The 17,341-nt window shown below is 32.8% G+C and overlaps 1 protein-coding gene across 9 annotated transcripts in view; it reads right to left on the bottom strand.

Moving 5' to 3' along the window:
* LOC127064656 (gamma-aminobutyric acid type B receptor subunit 2) overlaps positions 1-17,341 on the bottom strand; it is a 245,108-nt gene that overhangs the window by 29,757 nt on the left and 198,010 nt on the right. For all 9 annotated transcript variants that reach the window (XM_050996032.1, XM_050996035.1, XM_050996036.1 and 6 more), the window contains 3 exons: positions 11,446-11,613; positions 4,455-4,630; positions 3,591-3,768 (listed from right to left, as the gene is read on the bottom strand). In XM_050996032.1, the coding sequence (XP_050851989.1) occupies positions 3,591-3,768; positions 4,455-4,630; positions 11,446-11,613 (522 nt within the window). The remainder of the gene's footprint in view (positions 1-3,590; positions 3,769-4,454; positions 4,631-11,445; positions 11,614-17,341) is intronic.

Here is a 17,341-nt window from a genome sequence, read left to right as displayed (position 1 = left end):
ATACATAGAAATTTTTTTCCCTGTAGAATAGTTTCGGAGAAAAAATATAAAATACATAGTAAGGAAAATTTTGGCAAAAAGAGACGGAGTGTTCGTTATATGCCCCATTTATGGTCGCAGGTGTACACATCAACCGTTCAGTGTACTCTGCTCTCAAGTTACTATGATATCTGATCAGTTACTCTTCACTGAACACACATTTCACTGCCGTCCGACAAATTTTTCATAATTCAGTGACTTCCATAGAGGCAACCATCGCTATCCAACGATATATGCAACAAGTTAGAATATAATAGAGAGAGAAAATTTTTTTAATCATATATACACCTATATATACTACGACTTTATGTATATCTACTTAGTCTGACAATACTTATAATTTAAAATCAATTATTAAAGCGATGTATAATACTATTGAACAAATAAAGAATGAAAAAAAAAGAATCATCAAAGAGAGAGAGAGAGAGAGAGAGAGAGAGAAAGATAGACAGAAACAGAGAGAAAACGAGAGAAGGTTTAGAAAAAGTTTTAATCCTCTCAACTGGAAGATAAAAATCCGATCGGTCCGTTCATTAGAGCGTGGCTCGTTTTATTGAGATAATGGGGCTCGAAGAAGAAGAAGGTTCACTGTCGTTGTCGTATCAGCGAACCGATTATACGTTTCTCGTGTCCGCGTCATTGACTCGATCGAGAAATAGATACTTTTGTGAAGGGTCAACTTGACCTCAATGGACCTCCTTTACCCTACCTAGTCCACCTACACTCCACCCAGTCCACCTCAGCCCACCTGCATCCACATCACCCATCTAAACCCACCCCGTCCACCATTTTCTTCCATCTCCGACGAGAAAGAAAATTAAATTTTCGAGAAAAATGGGAACACGGTGGCAGTACTAGAAGCTCTATGGTGGTGGAGAAAGAGGATCGTAGAGTCCCCAATTTAACTTTCTTTCGTCTCCCGCAGACGTTCTTCGGGAACTCTTTCCCCTCGGGTGAAGTCAAAGAACTCTAAAAGGAAAAAAAGGGAGAAGAGAAAGAAGAAAAGTAGCTCAACTAAATCGTTTTCTTAAAGTCAGTGAACGTGACATATATTTATATTATATATGTAGATATTTATGATTAATACATTCATCTATTGTCATATTTAATAATTGATATTATTTCAACTAAAATTAAATCATTGATTAATACCAAAGATATATTGGATTATCATCGCGTATACGATAATTAATTTATAAAATGATACATTAAATGTCACATCGATTAATATGCGTGTTTAAATATGATCATTAAATATAATAACAAAAACGAATTGAAAGGGTAAAAGGATGAAATACGAAGATGGATAAAAATCCTTTTTATTCATATTCGCCAATATTTTTTTTATCCTTTAATTACTTTTCTACCTATTTATCTATATTTTTCTTTCTTTTTTTTATCGTTTCATTACTTCTATAGCCCGATTGGCTACCAACGAATGAACGAATGAAGAGAGAAAGGATAATAATTTATATAACTATGACATGTTAGCGATTTTCTCGGGAAACCACTTCGAGAACTCGTTTTGAGTTTCAAGAGAAACTACGTGCATGGTATGTAACTTCACTCGACTTCTCATATATACGTATACGTACCTGCATATATATACATCTACACATATATATATATTTTATATATATATCTATATCTATACGTATATATGTACTTATATCGACGTGTATCTTTATTCTTCTCTGGCAATGTATATACGAAGAGTAGCTACCTGCTACCGGAGAACCACCGGTGGCGCGTTTTCCATCATGATCGAATTACATGCAAGCGCTATATATTTTCAGGTCAAATATAGATCTACAGACAAATGTCTTATCGGCAGACGCTATCGCGTTTCTCTCACGCATACGTTGGTAAACGAAGGATATTTCATGGGGGTGGCGTCACTCTATTTCACAAACATTGTACAGGATGTCGAATTTGAAGTTTCGTACGCAATTATTTTACGAACTATGGCTCCTTTCGAAAAAGTTCTTTCGAATAAATCTTACCCTCAGTCTTACCGAAGGATAGAGGGAGGGGGGTGGGTTACAAATTTAACATCTTATCGTGATCATAAATTTTCTGTAAGTGAACTAACTACTTCCAAAATTTTTAGACGACCTTTGTTTTCTTTTCTTTTTTTTTTATACCGAGTTATACGTCTTTTATTTAGGTAAACGCATTGATCACACGCAAACACTTTGATTTTTCAAGGTAATTGAAGGTTATTTAGCGACGTTCAAAAACTTATGTCCTTCGTTGTACACTCAGATATTGTTTCTTATCTTTTGTATTCGAAAGGACGACCTTCGAACACGATTCATTGATTTATCCTGTCCTGAAACGAAAGTTTGAGGTCGTTGATTGTTTTGTTTTACTAACTTGTAGGCAGGCATATTTAATCGCGATATAATCGTGCAGTTTCCCTGTAATTACGACGAGTCTTTTCAAAACCGGAATCATATCGACTATTTCATTATTGTTTGATATATTATAAGCGATCGTAAATTTAATCGATATCGAAACTATGAACAATACGTAATGTTAATCAAAATGATACTAATATTTCCGAATCCTTTGTAATACGTTAGTAATGGATTCCTTGTTCGTAAATTAAAGGAAATAATTGTTAGTGCCAGTTTGCCACATGTTTATAACCGAATCGACGAATAATTACGGCAAGGAATAATTTCTGAATATACAAAATGAAGATAAATTTGGAACGTGTACTAAATGACCTTACAATTGCGTAGGAAAATTTAAATGAAACATACTGTATATATTCTCTCTCTCTCTCTCTCTCTCTCTCTCTCTCTCTCTCTTCTTCATCTCCAACCCTCGTTCTTTCTCTCTCGTCAGATTTTTGTTATAATTATTTTAAGTGTAAACATGAAAATATTACAGTTCCTTTTGATTCTCTTCTTTTTTTTCTTAATATATTATATATTCATTTTATATTTATAATTATATTTATTTGATACATTACTTAGTAAAATAATTGGACGATTAATTCTTTTCATGTGCATCGTTTTATGATTGTTCACGTCTTAGATTTATGTATAATGGATATCCTCAGACATTTACTCTCGTTATCTGACATATCGCTGTCTCTGTTCATCCTCGTTTTCATATAATCGGCTGTCATTGATCGATGTTCGGTAACGGTCTTGCATACTTTGTATGTAACATTTTTCTTTCGTTCCACGTCTATCGTTTCGCTTAAACATTCTTTATCTATACCATACATACAACTTTCTTTAGCATTTATACCTTTACGCATCCCTACGAATATAAAAAGAAAACTACGATAAGAATAATGAATCTTCTAACAAATAACTGAAAAATAATTTATTATAAAATTTATATGATTTAATACTACCGCTTTAAAGTTTCCTTCTGTAATAAAATATTAATGGCAAATTCGATCTAATGGGATGTAACTAATTATCCGTAATAATAAAGTTTAATGATTAATTGAATCGTTTACCAAAAGACGAATAAAAAATGGAAAAGAGAGATCTTAAAGTCTATGGTAAAAAGTGTTTGCCTTTACTTACGATTCCAGACACAGTGTAATCCTCCTCGGTCGTTAAAGGTAGGAGATCTGTCAAGATGGCACCGTGCAAAGCCTCTGCTAGTTCGGAGGGTGCACAGCCACCACCGGGCAAAGTCCACCACTCTTCTGCGTAAGTGCCCATTACGACCCATTGGTACTTTCTTCCGTACATTCCGAACCTGGAAAATGATCAATATATATGTATATATATGTACATATCCGATACAGGTCAGACATAAATTGATGAAAATAGAGTAGAAAGAGAAAGAAAAAGAAACAAGGGGCGAATTTGCTTCGACTGATTTTTTTTTCTTCCACAACGACGTTAAAATATTGGATTTATTCGTGCGAAATAAAAAGATATACATTTTTTCAACGTGTGTCCGATTTGAAAAGAAAACTCATAAAGCTAGTTTCTTACGTAACTTGAAAAAAAAGTTAATTATCTGTGCGAAAGTAAAACTTACTTTGTTTTTTTTTTTAGATATTCAATAAGTTATGCTTCTGAATTTTTAATTTTATATGCAAATAATTTTAATAAAATGATATTAATAATATATTATGATTCGTTATAGATCTAGTGAATTTCTTTGGGATCATACAAAAAATTAAGTTTTGATATTTTATTGACAACACGTATATATATATATATATATATATAAACATTTGTTTTTTAAAAAAAAATCATTCATCAGTGTATGAAGAAACATATATCATAGAAATCATAGATGTTCGTCTTTAAAAGTTTTAGCTCGATATAATAATCTCTAAAACATTAATTTGCCTGAAGTTCGATATCACATATTATATCATCAAAGCGAATACGTAGCAAACATAAATTGAAGTAATTTGTACGAATACCGACTTGTAGGCCTCGCAGAATATTCTTCTCGCCCAAACTTCGTTAAAGTTTCCAAGAATGATTCTCACGTCCTTCTCCTTTAGTTTTTCGAGTGCTGCTGTTACTTCCGTTGCGAAACTCTGTGTCTCCACGACCTCCATTTTGTTCTTATCCAAATCGGAGACCAAACGATTGTGTGCCTGTCGATGAAAAATAAAGAAAAAAAGTACATAAATATATAACAGAGATATATCGCACGATAAAAATCTTGAAACATACGTAAAAATAGAATTGTATTTTTTTTTCTTTTTTTTTTTTAATATTTTTTTATATCTCTTTTTTTCTTTTTAACTCTCCTTCTCGTTCAATCGGAAGAATAAACCAGTCGCGCGCTAGATTGGATCCATGCAAAAATTTTCACGGGGAATGCAACAAAATCGTACGAGCGTAAATATTGATCGATAATTTGAAAAATAGAAAAAAAATTGAAAAAAAGAGAAGAAAGAAATAAATCATAGGATGATAAAAAGATCGGATTTTGCTTTCGTTTTCTTTTTTCTTTTTATTTTCAATGTTGACCTCGTCAAAAAGACAATATCAATTTCAATTAAGGTTATTCATTTAGTCTTTGCACGATGATCTTTGCCCGGATCTTTCTTACAATTTCCCAATCCTATCGCAGTCGTACGTTTATCCTGGTACCCACGAAATCCCCATAAGCCATGGCTTTGCGTTAGAATTAAACAAATATTTCCGAGATGTTGAACTGGTGTGCGAGAGAGGGATGCTGAATTGATAAAGTTTTAGCCGATCTTACCAAAAGGTAACTTAACAGTGTCATTCCCATTACCATGAAGATTAGTATGCAAGAGTTCCTTCCCCTCTCTCTGTCTTTCTCTCTCTCTCTTTCTCTTTCTCTCCCTCTTCATGGTTATGAAAAGGATTATCGTTTTATCAACAGAGCAACATCAAAATCCATAAAGGGTATGTCGTAGTGGATGGTACAAATGAAAACGGGACCTGTTTGCCTGCGATCATTGGATCCAAGAGAATATATGAGTATATACGCAGTTGCTCGTGTATATAACTGAATTATATTGAATCAAATGTGTGCGCGTTCAAATTACAAGGACCTCATCTCTATTCGAGACCAGACAAAATGAATGTAACATGATGAATGTAATTTTCAAGAGGCCCCGAGGTGATCGTCTCCGAACAATCTCTGAATAAATCCGTCACCGAGACTAGTCATTATAATTTTATCTTCTTACGACGTAGATCCGATTAATTCGTATTCGTGCATGTTACATTTATGACTTTAATATTATTGATGATTTTACCGACATTCTGACGAAATTGACAAAACTTTTTTTCATGGATTATAATGTCTTAAACAAAATTCTTCTAATATTCCCTTTGTTGTTATTAACCCAATTTTATTATTGTTATTATTGTAAGGACTCAATTTATCATAAAAGCAAAATAATAATCAATGACTCGAGAGTGAAAAATAAATTGTACACTTTATAATCAAAGTAATGAGATAAACTAGATAAATGAAATTTATACAAAAAAGTAACGAATGATATAATCGCATGATCGTGATTATTTGACTGTATGCGTGTATGCATGTTTGGATATGTGCCATTAACGAGATAAGCAGGGTTCAATATGTTTTTGCTCACGAAATTCACTCCAAGGATGTTAAATCGATCCTCAAAAATTCGGCTATCATTTTATGTTGTTATTAGCAAACTGTAGGAAATAGAAAAAATAACTTTCAGACAAAGATCACTTCTTTTAATTAAGACTATAATTTGTTAAAAGATTTATCAATTGTTTATATAATTATAAAGAAAAAAAAATGTACACAAAAATATTAATCATTTTTTTTTAAATTCATCAATCTATAGTTTAAATAATTATAAAAAAAATACAAGCTTCGTTGTATCGATGAATAGCCTTCCACGACAAATGAAGAACTTCGGAAGATACAAACTCATTGTGTCAATTTTAAGCTGCATTCTAAGTCTTTTTCATCTTACTTGTTCATCTCCGAAGGAAAAAAAAAGGGAAAAATCCGATAGTAATAGCCTAATAGTGGTTGGGAGGTAAATAGTAGTAGATAGTAGTTGTAATTGTCAGGGTTTGGTTAGGTTAGAGACGCGACGACGTATCACAGGGTATAATTCATGTCACGTGACCCACGTGACGTAACATAGGGTGCCAGTGGGGGTTAATGTGACGTCATGTATTCCCTCGAGAGGGAATTTACCTGGCAATGGTGTTATTAACACAACAATACTAACCAATGTAAACAAATTATATTAACCAATCAAGACAACAATTTTCATGATTAATCATATTACAAAATTAACCATATATATTTTGACTAAAAACTACTTATCGTTATTTCGATTTTGATTGTTTCATAAATTATATTTTCATAAATTTGAATATACCAAGATAGTTTTGTAACGAGAGAACGTTTAAAAAGAAACGCTTGGTAGAAAGAAATGCAATCGAAGTAAGTATTCTGTTGCTTTTATGTATCTATCTTTTTCTTTCTCTTTCTCTCTTTCTTTCTTTTGCGAAAGATAAAGAGGGAGAAATCGCGATAACAAGCGAATATCATTTAGGTACACGTATTCTTCTTGTGTGTATTTAGCTTCGTTCTCCACTTCGTCGTGCTCGAATAGTATCTTGGGGCGATAAATTTCAGGTCTTATATTGAAAGAGAAAATAGTCGAAAAAGGACGAAAATAGAGATAGAATGAAGAGAAATGGAATAGGAGAGAGAAAAAGAGAATCTGATGTGTTCCGTTTTACTGTCCCTTTTATCGACCGTCTTCTTCTCGAAAAATCAAGGGCTCCTTTCGAGTTTAAGCTAAAGCTAGAATCGTGAGTCGTCAAAGCGTGAGAGAGATTTCATGCAAGTTGTTCCTTTGTTAGACGAAGGGTAAAGGCAATAGAGTTGTAGATATACGTGAGGAATGGAGTCTACTTGGTGGGGGTTAGAGAAGGGAGAGAGGGAGGGAGGGAGTGAGAAAAGGGGAAGAGATATGAAATATTATATTCTTCGATCGCGAGAGAACGAACCAGATGATATTGGATCTCGACTGGTTTATCGTATGTACTTTTGAACTATTCGCGAAGAGTTTTGAAAGATCTATACCCTCCCCTCCACTTCGCCATCTTTGATCGTTCAACCGGTTTCGACATTCTTCAGAAGCAAGTGACATTTTCTTTAATCGTTTGCTTTTGGCGTGAAAAAGAAAGAAAAAGAAAAAAAAAGAAAAAAAAAGAGAAAAGTAAAAGAAGAAAGAAAATTTTCCATTACATTTCTATCGTCTCTTGTTTTCATACATCTTAGTTCTCCATGAATCGAATTTCCAAGCGATGATCGACGACAGAAATATTTCCTTTGTTTGAATAGAACGAAAGGAAAAAGCAAAAGAGATAATATGTATTTTCTATTGTTAGTAATGTTAGTAAGTTTTATATATATATATATATATTCGAAATTTATCGTCGTTTAAGATATGAATTTATTAATACTTTTTTCTCTTTCCGTTTTTTTTTAATTTTCTTTTTTATAAATTACAAGTTTCACCGTCGAACGATCGATCCACCGAGTAGAATATTTCTTCTAAATCGACATGAAATCAATTATAATAAATAAAGAACAGACAAGACTTTTATAAACATGCAAACGCTTTTGCCGAAGAAATCTTGTTACTCACTCTCGTTTCATCATATCTCTCATTCCTTCGACGGCAATTCGACATCGTGTTTACAACGGTTACGGTTACGTTCCACGATTTATTTCGAGTTATTCGCAAGACGTATAGTAAGATATTAATTTTCAAGGATAAGGAGAGGATGCTGCATTACAAGATGGCAGAAACACGTCGAAGATGTAATCGGGTTTAATTAAAGTCCTGCGACCTAGAATCTGTGATATTAATTCACCTAAACACACGTAGCCATGTAAATAGATCTATGAGAGAGAGAGAGAGAGAGAGGGACAAGGAAAGAGGAGACAAAATGTGTGTATGTATGAGTAAAGGAGAGGAGACAAAATGTATGTATGTGTGTGTGGATGAGAGATAGAGAGAAAGAGAGAGAGAGAGAGAGAGAGAGAGAGAGAGAGAGAGAGAGAGAGAGAGAGAGAGAGAGAGAGAGAGAGAGAGAGAGAGAGAGAGAGAGAGAGAGAGAGAGAGAGAGAGAGAGAGAGAGAGAGTAGACACAAAAGCTGGTAGGTGCAAGAGACCACCTGACGTTTACGTATATCTCTGACAGATTTATGGATGCCGAAGTTCCTGCTGCTGCTTTACGCGCGTAATAATGTGCAAAATGTTTGGGGAAGGGTGGTGAAGAGTTAAACGGGGTATATAGCGTAGGGCTTGAGTGGGGGGTACAAGTATGCACTCTCACCAGACCGAGAAAGGAATTTGCATTTGGCAGGCATCTCTCTGTAAACTTTGTTCTGCATTGTGAGTTCGTATCATGCTCTCTCTCTCTCTCTCTCTCTTCTCTCTCTTTCTCTCTCTTTCTTTTTTTTTTATTTCTTTCTCTTTAGTTTTCTTTCTATATACTGTAGTATAACTATACACGCTCGTGCCATTTCCCCCTCTCTCTCTCTCTCTCTCTTTTCTTAGTTTCTTCAGTTTAGAGATCTACATTCTAGGGAAATATCAACTCCAGTATTTTCGAGAAGGAACTTCTCTCGTACTCACCTATTCGAGCTTTTTCTCCCTTTTCTCTTTTTTTCCTTTCTTTCTTTTTTTTTCCTTTTTTTTTTTATTTTCCGAACGATCTATTACCGATGAAAACGTGATATACATAAGTACCTATGGCTCTAGAGACACGGCTATAAACGTCATGGCTTCGAATGAAAGTACGAGTTCGAATTAAGGCAAGTTGGATGCACACGCTGCCTTGCACTTTTTGCAAATTTCCAACGAACTCGTGTCGTTTTTTCGACATTTCAAGCCGAGTCATCTGAATTTTTTTATTTATTATTTTTCATATGTTTTTGTATATATGTATATAATATATCAAATAGAATTCGTAAAACTTATCTTCGAAGTAGAAATTTTTTTATTACAACGACCTTCTCGTTCTTCCATTTGCACAAGCACACGAATTCCATTGAAAATTATTCTAACTCGTAAGAACATATTAAATACTAAATTGCACGGTATAAATTGAATAATATAGAGATAGTGACGTGCTGTTGTAACTTCGTATTCATAAATTTCCATGAATTATCTTTACAAAACAAAAGAATATTAATTCAAGTTACTAATTTGAGTTACTAATTCAAGTTGCTAATGTGGATAGTTCACCCTGTAAATGTAGAGGAAGTAACGTTATATAATTTCGCTTGATATTTGAATTAATTATCGATCCAATCGATCATTTATTATATGTCATGAAAATTTAATGTTGCTAATAAATAATCATACAATCTTTTTATTCGAGTTATTTATTATTTGTTATAGAAGGTACATACAAAAAAAAAACTATTATATAATGCCATACTAACGTTAAAAGTATTAACATCAGTTCGATTAAAAATAAAGTTTACGAAGACAGTTAAAAAATTGAGTTGTACAGCTTCCTTAAAAAAACTTACTATATATTTAAATATTCGTGTCACTATGAAAATCTTATGTAAACATATTTTACAGTAAATTGATTATAAGTAGAATATATAAAGCATAATATATTAATATTAAATAAAAAACAAGTTTATATAATTATTAGATTTTCACGACACAGAATAATAGATCAATTTTATACGTAATTAATAGTTTAAATATAATAGTGAAATATTATAAAATTCGATTATTAACGTATTATATAAACAAACTATTTTCCATTTTTAAAATCATCAATCAGAGTAATCGATCTTTGTTTGTTGTGTTGAGTAACAAGTAGTCGATTTTTATCACCTTCTATTCTCTCGTTCTTATCGTTCAATTTTCTTTTACCGTTGAACGATTGTTATTCGCAGAGGGATTTTAAAGATAAAAGAAGAAAAAAAGGGAACAGAAGAAAAGAGAAAAAGAGAAAGAACATGGAACAGAAAGAAGATGAAGAAGAAGAAGGTGAAAGAGAATGTTTGACCCAAGATATAATCAATTCTCGTTTGGTATAATCTCTAATGAAACGACACGTACCAAGGACGAGGCCAACGAGAGAGAGAGAGAGAGAGAGAGAGAGAGAGAGAGAGAGAGAGAGAGAGAGAGAGAGAGAGAGAGAGAGAGAGAGAGAGAGAGAGAGAGAGAGAGAGAGAGAGAAAGAGAGAGAGAATGTGTTGGGTCAAGTGAGGAGAGTTGATAACCCCAACGTGAGACAAATCCCACGAGATATTCATACTATCCGAGAGCTATCCTGAATAAGCGTGAATTAAACGTTATTAATATAGACACGGTTTTCAACACGATTCATGAAGATCATGTTTCAATGAATGTTTCATCATTCATTTCTCGTTAATAAATTTCTTACTCATCTATTATTATTCGACGATTAAATAGTCGTTTAATGTTTCAGAGAAAACAATAGTATAATTTATATATATATATAAACACACACGCATACACGTATGTATGCATATGAAATCGCGTTAAACTCATCCTCGTTTCCGATGATTTTTAAGTATTACGTCGAACAATACAATGTTTTTTTTTTTATTCATGATATATTACTTGAAGGAGTATATGTGAATGTAATATCATAATTATTCAAGATATAAAGTAATTAATTCAAAAAAATATCTTCATCTAATCGTTGTGCAAGTAACATTAAATCGAATAGGTTTATTTCTGATAACTTTGTTAAATCATTATTTTTCTCTTTAATTAATCCGATAACCGTATCATCGTATAACAGATATATTTTACTTTACCATAAAGTTGTAATCGAGATGCGAGATGAGAGGTATGGAGATGAGAGATTAGCTTCCGAAGTTTTTAATTATAAACAAAATTTTAAACGATAAACTTACCAAAGCGTAACGTGGCTCGTTTTGATAGATGGTGCCAACTCTGGTCCAATTGAAATGCATCAGCAACGCAACGCGTGGCGCATTGAAAGCGTTTTCGGACGGTACAACCCTGAAGAAATTAGGGAAGCTGTTGCTCGTGAACATCGGATGAGTGTCCGCGTAACTGAGCTGAAACATAAATAAAAGCAAAAAGAGATAATGCGGATGGCAAAGCTCTTTTTTTCTATCTTTTTTTTTTTTTATTATCCTTTTAGTTCGACCACTTCTTCTTTAGGTCTTCAACATTCGCTATACGTTGTATACGCATATATGTACGTACGTACGTACGTGTGTATGCATGCATGTATGTATGTATGTATGTATGTATGTATGTATGTATGTATGTATGTATGTATGTATGTATGTATGTACGTCAGAGTCTCGGTCCCTGGACAGAGCATTTGCGAAGCTAAGAAAGGGGCTAGCTTAACAATGGCTGCTACTAACAACGCCTAGGGTAAAACGGGGTGGTTATATAAAGAGGGGGATATAAAGCTAAAAAAGAAAAAAAATATAAAAAAGAAAAGAGAATAGAGAGAGGATAGAGAAAGAGAGAAGGAGAGAGAGAGAGAGAGAAAGAAAGAAAAAATGGATGGTCGGAAGAAGCAAAAGAATTTGCTGAGTAAAAACAAACGGGGTCATGTAAGTTCTTTATATTTCTTTTATTAGCAAATACTTGGTTATACTGGACGGATAAACAATAACGGAAGTACCCTTTTTCAAGTGGTACGACTTAAAGAATTTTTTCATTTGAAAATAATGCAACCAGCCGGATTATAGATTTACATATGTATTCATGCGCGTATGTGAATGAACATATACATACATACATACATACATACATACATACATACATACATACATATATATATATTATATCCAATTCTGGTTGATGTTTCTAGTTGTGAATTAAAAGTGAACGAGCGAATTTGCCGTTCGCAAGATTCGAGCTTGGATACATGTACAAGACACATCATTGTTGGATGGATGGAATGTAAACGGTGAAAGGACGAAGAGAAAGAGGAGATGAGAAAGTGGTATGAGGGATGGATCTCGTGTTTACTCGGCCTTTTCTTTTCCGCGATCCCTCGAGATTATCGAAGGACGCCGCTGGCTCGTAAAAATGTCCGCGGCGGCTGTTTCGCGTGAGCGAACGACGTAACATCGCTCATGAAGATTTAGATAATGGCTGCCCATCGAAGGAATAAGACAAATCAACAAAAAAAAAAAAAAAAGAAAAGAAAAGAAAAGAAAATAGGAAAAAAAAGAACGAAAGTAGAACGAAAAAAATCAGTGTTCGTGAAAAAAGCGAGTAACGTTTAAAATATGATCGATCGTTCTTTGGTTCGATCGATTTTTTGTTGTTCTTCTTTTTTAATTCTTACAAAATATAACATTCGATGAGATAATCAGGATGTGTACACGTATACGTTTACTTTGTTATCATTTTCCTTTTTTTTTCTTTTCCTTTCAGTTTTGTTTTCACTTTTGGAAATTGAAAATTGGTTTATTCAAGAATGTAATATAACTAGTAATTTGGTAGGTATGTTGTATCTGTGTAAATTATGAAAGGAACGGAGAAATTTTTGCAAATTTTTTTTCTTTTATCATAGGAGATTATTAAGCCAAGAATTTTTGATTGATCAACTTTACATAGTACATCATGTATATCTTTATTACAGCAACTTCTGAAAAGAAACTTTTTTTTTTATTTCGAATTCTTATCCGTTCGATGGTTCCATTAACGTTCTTTCAAACGAAAAACGACTAAAGGATGACAATGCATGATGTCGACCACTTTGAAAGTTCGTATATAAAGGATGTCTCATTTAAATCAATCCACGCGAATATCATCGAAACTATTCGCGATATTGATAAATATTTTAGACAAAAGTTTGCAAAATACCAAGCGAAACATCATGTAATGCATAACCATATTTTTATTTCTTTTTCTTTTTTATAGATGAAGTCGCCTAGGAAAATTGAGGACCCATCGTATTCTTTTAAATTCTATGACAATTCATATTAAATTTAATTCATTTTAAAGAGTCTCTCAAAGATATTTAATATATTTTTTGTTAGAAATTTTAATGGAATTTAATAAAAAAAAATGTATATATATTGTACAATAATTTAAAAGAAATATCAACATGACTTTCGAATCTTTTGAGTAAGTGCATTTAAAAAAAAAAAACAAATCTATTTCGTAAAAAGCATCTATTTGATCGTTGCGATTTGGAGCTTAATGAACTTTCGTTTGAAACATTTTTTGTATCATTTCGCGAGTAATTTAGATGATAGTCATTTATTGATTGATTGATTTGAAATGGAACACCCTGTATACATTCTCGTTCGTCGATGAAGCTACTGCTTTGTTTTAAATATCACCAAACAGGGCTGTTACTTGTTAGAGCTCTTTTGAACCGAGGTTAATTACGTTCGCTGAAACTTTGATTAATCATGCCAAAACTTTTTGAGTATTTTGTTTGTATTCGTATCGTACGTGTAAGTGTGTGTTTGAGTATGTGAACGAGTATAGAGAAAATGTATTACTGGATTACAATTGTATAGAGAGAAGACTCAACGTAGATATCATATCGTTATGGTATGGTCACCATATACATACGTATATAATATTATATAACATATAATAGCCCATCTAAAAAATATTTCGAGCTCTGTTAAAAACGAACGAGCACTTTTCTCGGAGTAAATTGTATGAGACGAGAAATAATGTAACATTTTATAAAAGTTTTTCGAAAACGTTGTACGTTCCTTTGATACAAGCAATTCACGGTAGAATTTTTAATTTCTCCCGTAAAAGTAGATATTAGACAGAAATGTGAGTTGGTTCTTTGTGTGTGTGTGTGTGTGTGTGTATGTGTGTGCATATATATATATGTATCTACGTATAGCAATCACCGTATTTCATCTATGAATATGACACACATCTACATACGTATAAAGCTTCACAAATTATTCGTATTCGCTACAGCTTCACGTTTTTTTCACGTGAAAGGAGAGGGAGAAAAAAAAAGAAAAATAAAAAAAAGGAAAGAGAAATTCACGTTAAATTCTCGGGTCACTCGTTGCGTACTGACAGGAATTACTCAGTTTCAAAGGGCGTTGAAATACTTCCGCGAGCTATTGTACGCTTCTACATTGACAAATACACATGCAGAGAGAAAACGAGAAAGAGATAGATAGATAGATAGATAGATAGATAGATAGATAGATAGATAGATAGATAGATAGAGAGAGAGAGAGAGAGAGAGAGAGAGTCACACACACACACACACACACACACACATAGATAGACAGAGTTACATATGTAGGTATATAACACATGTCAATTGTCCGAGAAGAAAACTTTTATGGAATGTGAATATTTCCATATCGAGGTCACGTAACTGTAAAGGAAGAGAAACCTTCTTCTTCTTCTTTTTCTTCCTTTATCTCTTTCTCTTTCTTTTTTATACAATGGAGGACATATGTGGTAAGAACCAAGGAGACGTTAGAAATTCGTATGGTTCGAGAAATTTTAAGGAAAATTTTCATCCAGGAAAGTCGATCTCATATCCACCCTATATAACGTCCGACATTTTTCTATGCGATATATATGTACACGTATGTATATATACATGCATGTACATGTATATGTATGTATCTATATATTCGATTCGAGAAAACTCAACCCTCCGAAGCATACATATTTTTCTTTTTTTTAAATTCTATATTATCCTGAATCTTGTGTTTTAAATACGAATTTACCAATGAAAATTTATTCTGTAACTTTTAATTATTCATGAGATCCATCATTCTTATTATACTATAATGAATGAGTAGATATACTTTTGTAAAAAGAAATATGTGCTCGATTGTTATCGTTTTAGAAACAAGATTTATATGATTATAAATGAATATCAAAATTGTAAAAAAACAGAATGATCTCTCTCTCTCTCTTTCTTTCTCTTTCTATCTCTCTCTCTCTTTCTCTGTCTTTCTTTCTCTTGTAATAGTATTGCAATTTTTATCTTCCACGAAGAATTTCTAATATCTCTTAACTAAAAAATATATGAAATAGGAAAATATTTAATATATTGATCTTGAATAATATAAATATTGGAAAATTTTTCCTTTCGTTGTTTGATTTAACATGTAACAATTATAAGATTAGATTTGAAGATACATATATATAAAAGAGAGAGGAGAGAGAGAGAGAGAGAGAGAGAGAGAGAGAGAGAGAGAGAGAGAAGACGATTAAAAGGAGGAAAGATAATATTTCAAGTAGTGGCGTTCGTTTAAATTGTGACAACGAAGTTTCTAAGTTGCTTCCGCAAACGCTGCCGCAACGTTTAACTCCTTTAAGGGAAGGATATCGCTTGTGGCTAAAGAGAGAGACAGAGAGACAAAGATAGAGAGATAGAGAACGAGAGAGAGAGAGAGAGAGAGAGAGAGAGAGAGAGAGAGAGAGAGAGAATGAAGAAGGTAAGATCAAATCCATGAGGAGAGCTTGCAAGTGCCTCCGAGGAAGTACTCCAATAGTTCGAGCTACTCGAGAAGCAATGTTTGTGTGCGTATATACCTATATGCATATATATATATATATATATATATATATATATATATACATAGGTGTATGTATATAAATAAATATATAATATAATATGTATCTAAAACATAATCTTTCTCGTTCTCGAAACACAGTGATGGACTGGAAAGAAACTTTTACGATATAAAGACCAAGAAGTATTTCAAGAACGATAAATTCTTTGAACTTTTTCATGTCATTGTTTTAGTTTTATTGCGCTAAAGAGCAAAGTGTAGAAGATGGGTGGAGATGAGATAATTCTGACGAGAACGTTCACAGAGACTTATTTGTTTTATCTATACATACATATACACATATACATACGTATATAAAAATTATTTGCGTGCGCAGAAAATTGTTTGTAAGGAAATTTATTAAGCGAATGTTTTCTTACTTTCTCGAAACAATATTTTCCTCTTTCACTTGAGGGAAAAAATTGAGAGGATTGTATTTTTTTCTCTTCCTTTTTCTTTCTTTTTTTTTTTTTTTCATTTTTATAGTAACGAATTGAAAAGAAATTATTTTACAATGCAGATTGAAGCCGAGAAAAATGGACGTCAGCATTATACTTTTTTATTTGTTTCAAGAAAGTGAGAAAGAGAAAAAAGAGAGAGAGAGACAGAGAGGAAGAGAGAATGATAAAGAGATATAAGAGTCGAGCGGGGAGAATGGTGTGGAGCTAATTAAGCTGGACGATAACAAGTAGTAAAGTTTATGTTAGAAATCCAACAGTTCCTGGTGGAGCAATTCTCGAAGCATTTCGTTTTACACGATCTTCGTTTTCCTTTTTTTTTCTTTTTTTTTTCTTTTTTTCTGCTTTCTCCCTATTTCTCTTTTCCCCCATTTGTATTTCTCTTTCCCCTTTCTCCATTTTTTTTATGTACCAGTTACACTTTTTCTATCACTCTACCCTATCTATCCATCTCTATCCATCTATTTCCTCGTTCGTCTCTTCAAGATAAATCTCATTTTGTTCGACTGACTATCTCTTAATCTATCTGTCCGTCTTCTTATGTGTATCATTTAGTTTGTATCTGTTTATGCTCTCTGATATTTATCCCATCTGATATTGTCTTCGTTTTTTTCATAGGACAGATATTTCGTCTATCTCTTTTTGTCTGACAGGCCCAGTCTTTCTTTTTCTGATTACCCATTTGTCCTTTTTCTGTCTGACTGCCTATTTGTTTGTCTGCTTTTCTCTCTCTCTCTCTTTCACCTTGTACATTCTTTATTTTTTTCTTTTTTCTTTTATGTTTCGATGACATC

Source organism: Vespula vulgaris, chromosome 6, assembly GCF_905475345.1.
Source record: "Vespula vulgaris chromosome 6, iyVesVulg1.1, whole genome shotgun sequence".
In the NCBI taxonomy this organism is placed as follows: Eukaryota; Metazoa; Arthropoda; class Insecta; order Hymenoptera; family Vespidae; genus Vespula; species Vespula vulgaris.
Note: the sequence above shows the minus strand (reverse complement) of the source record. Positions and strands in the feature narration are given on the sequence as shown.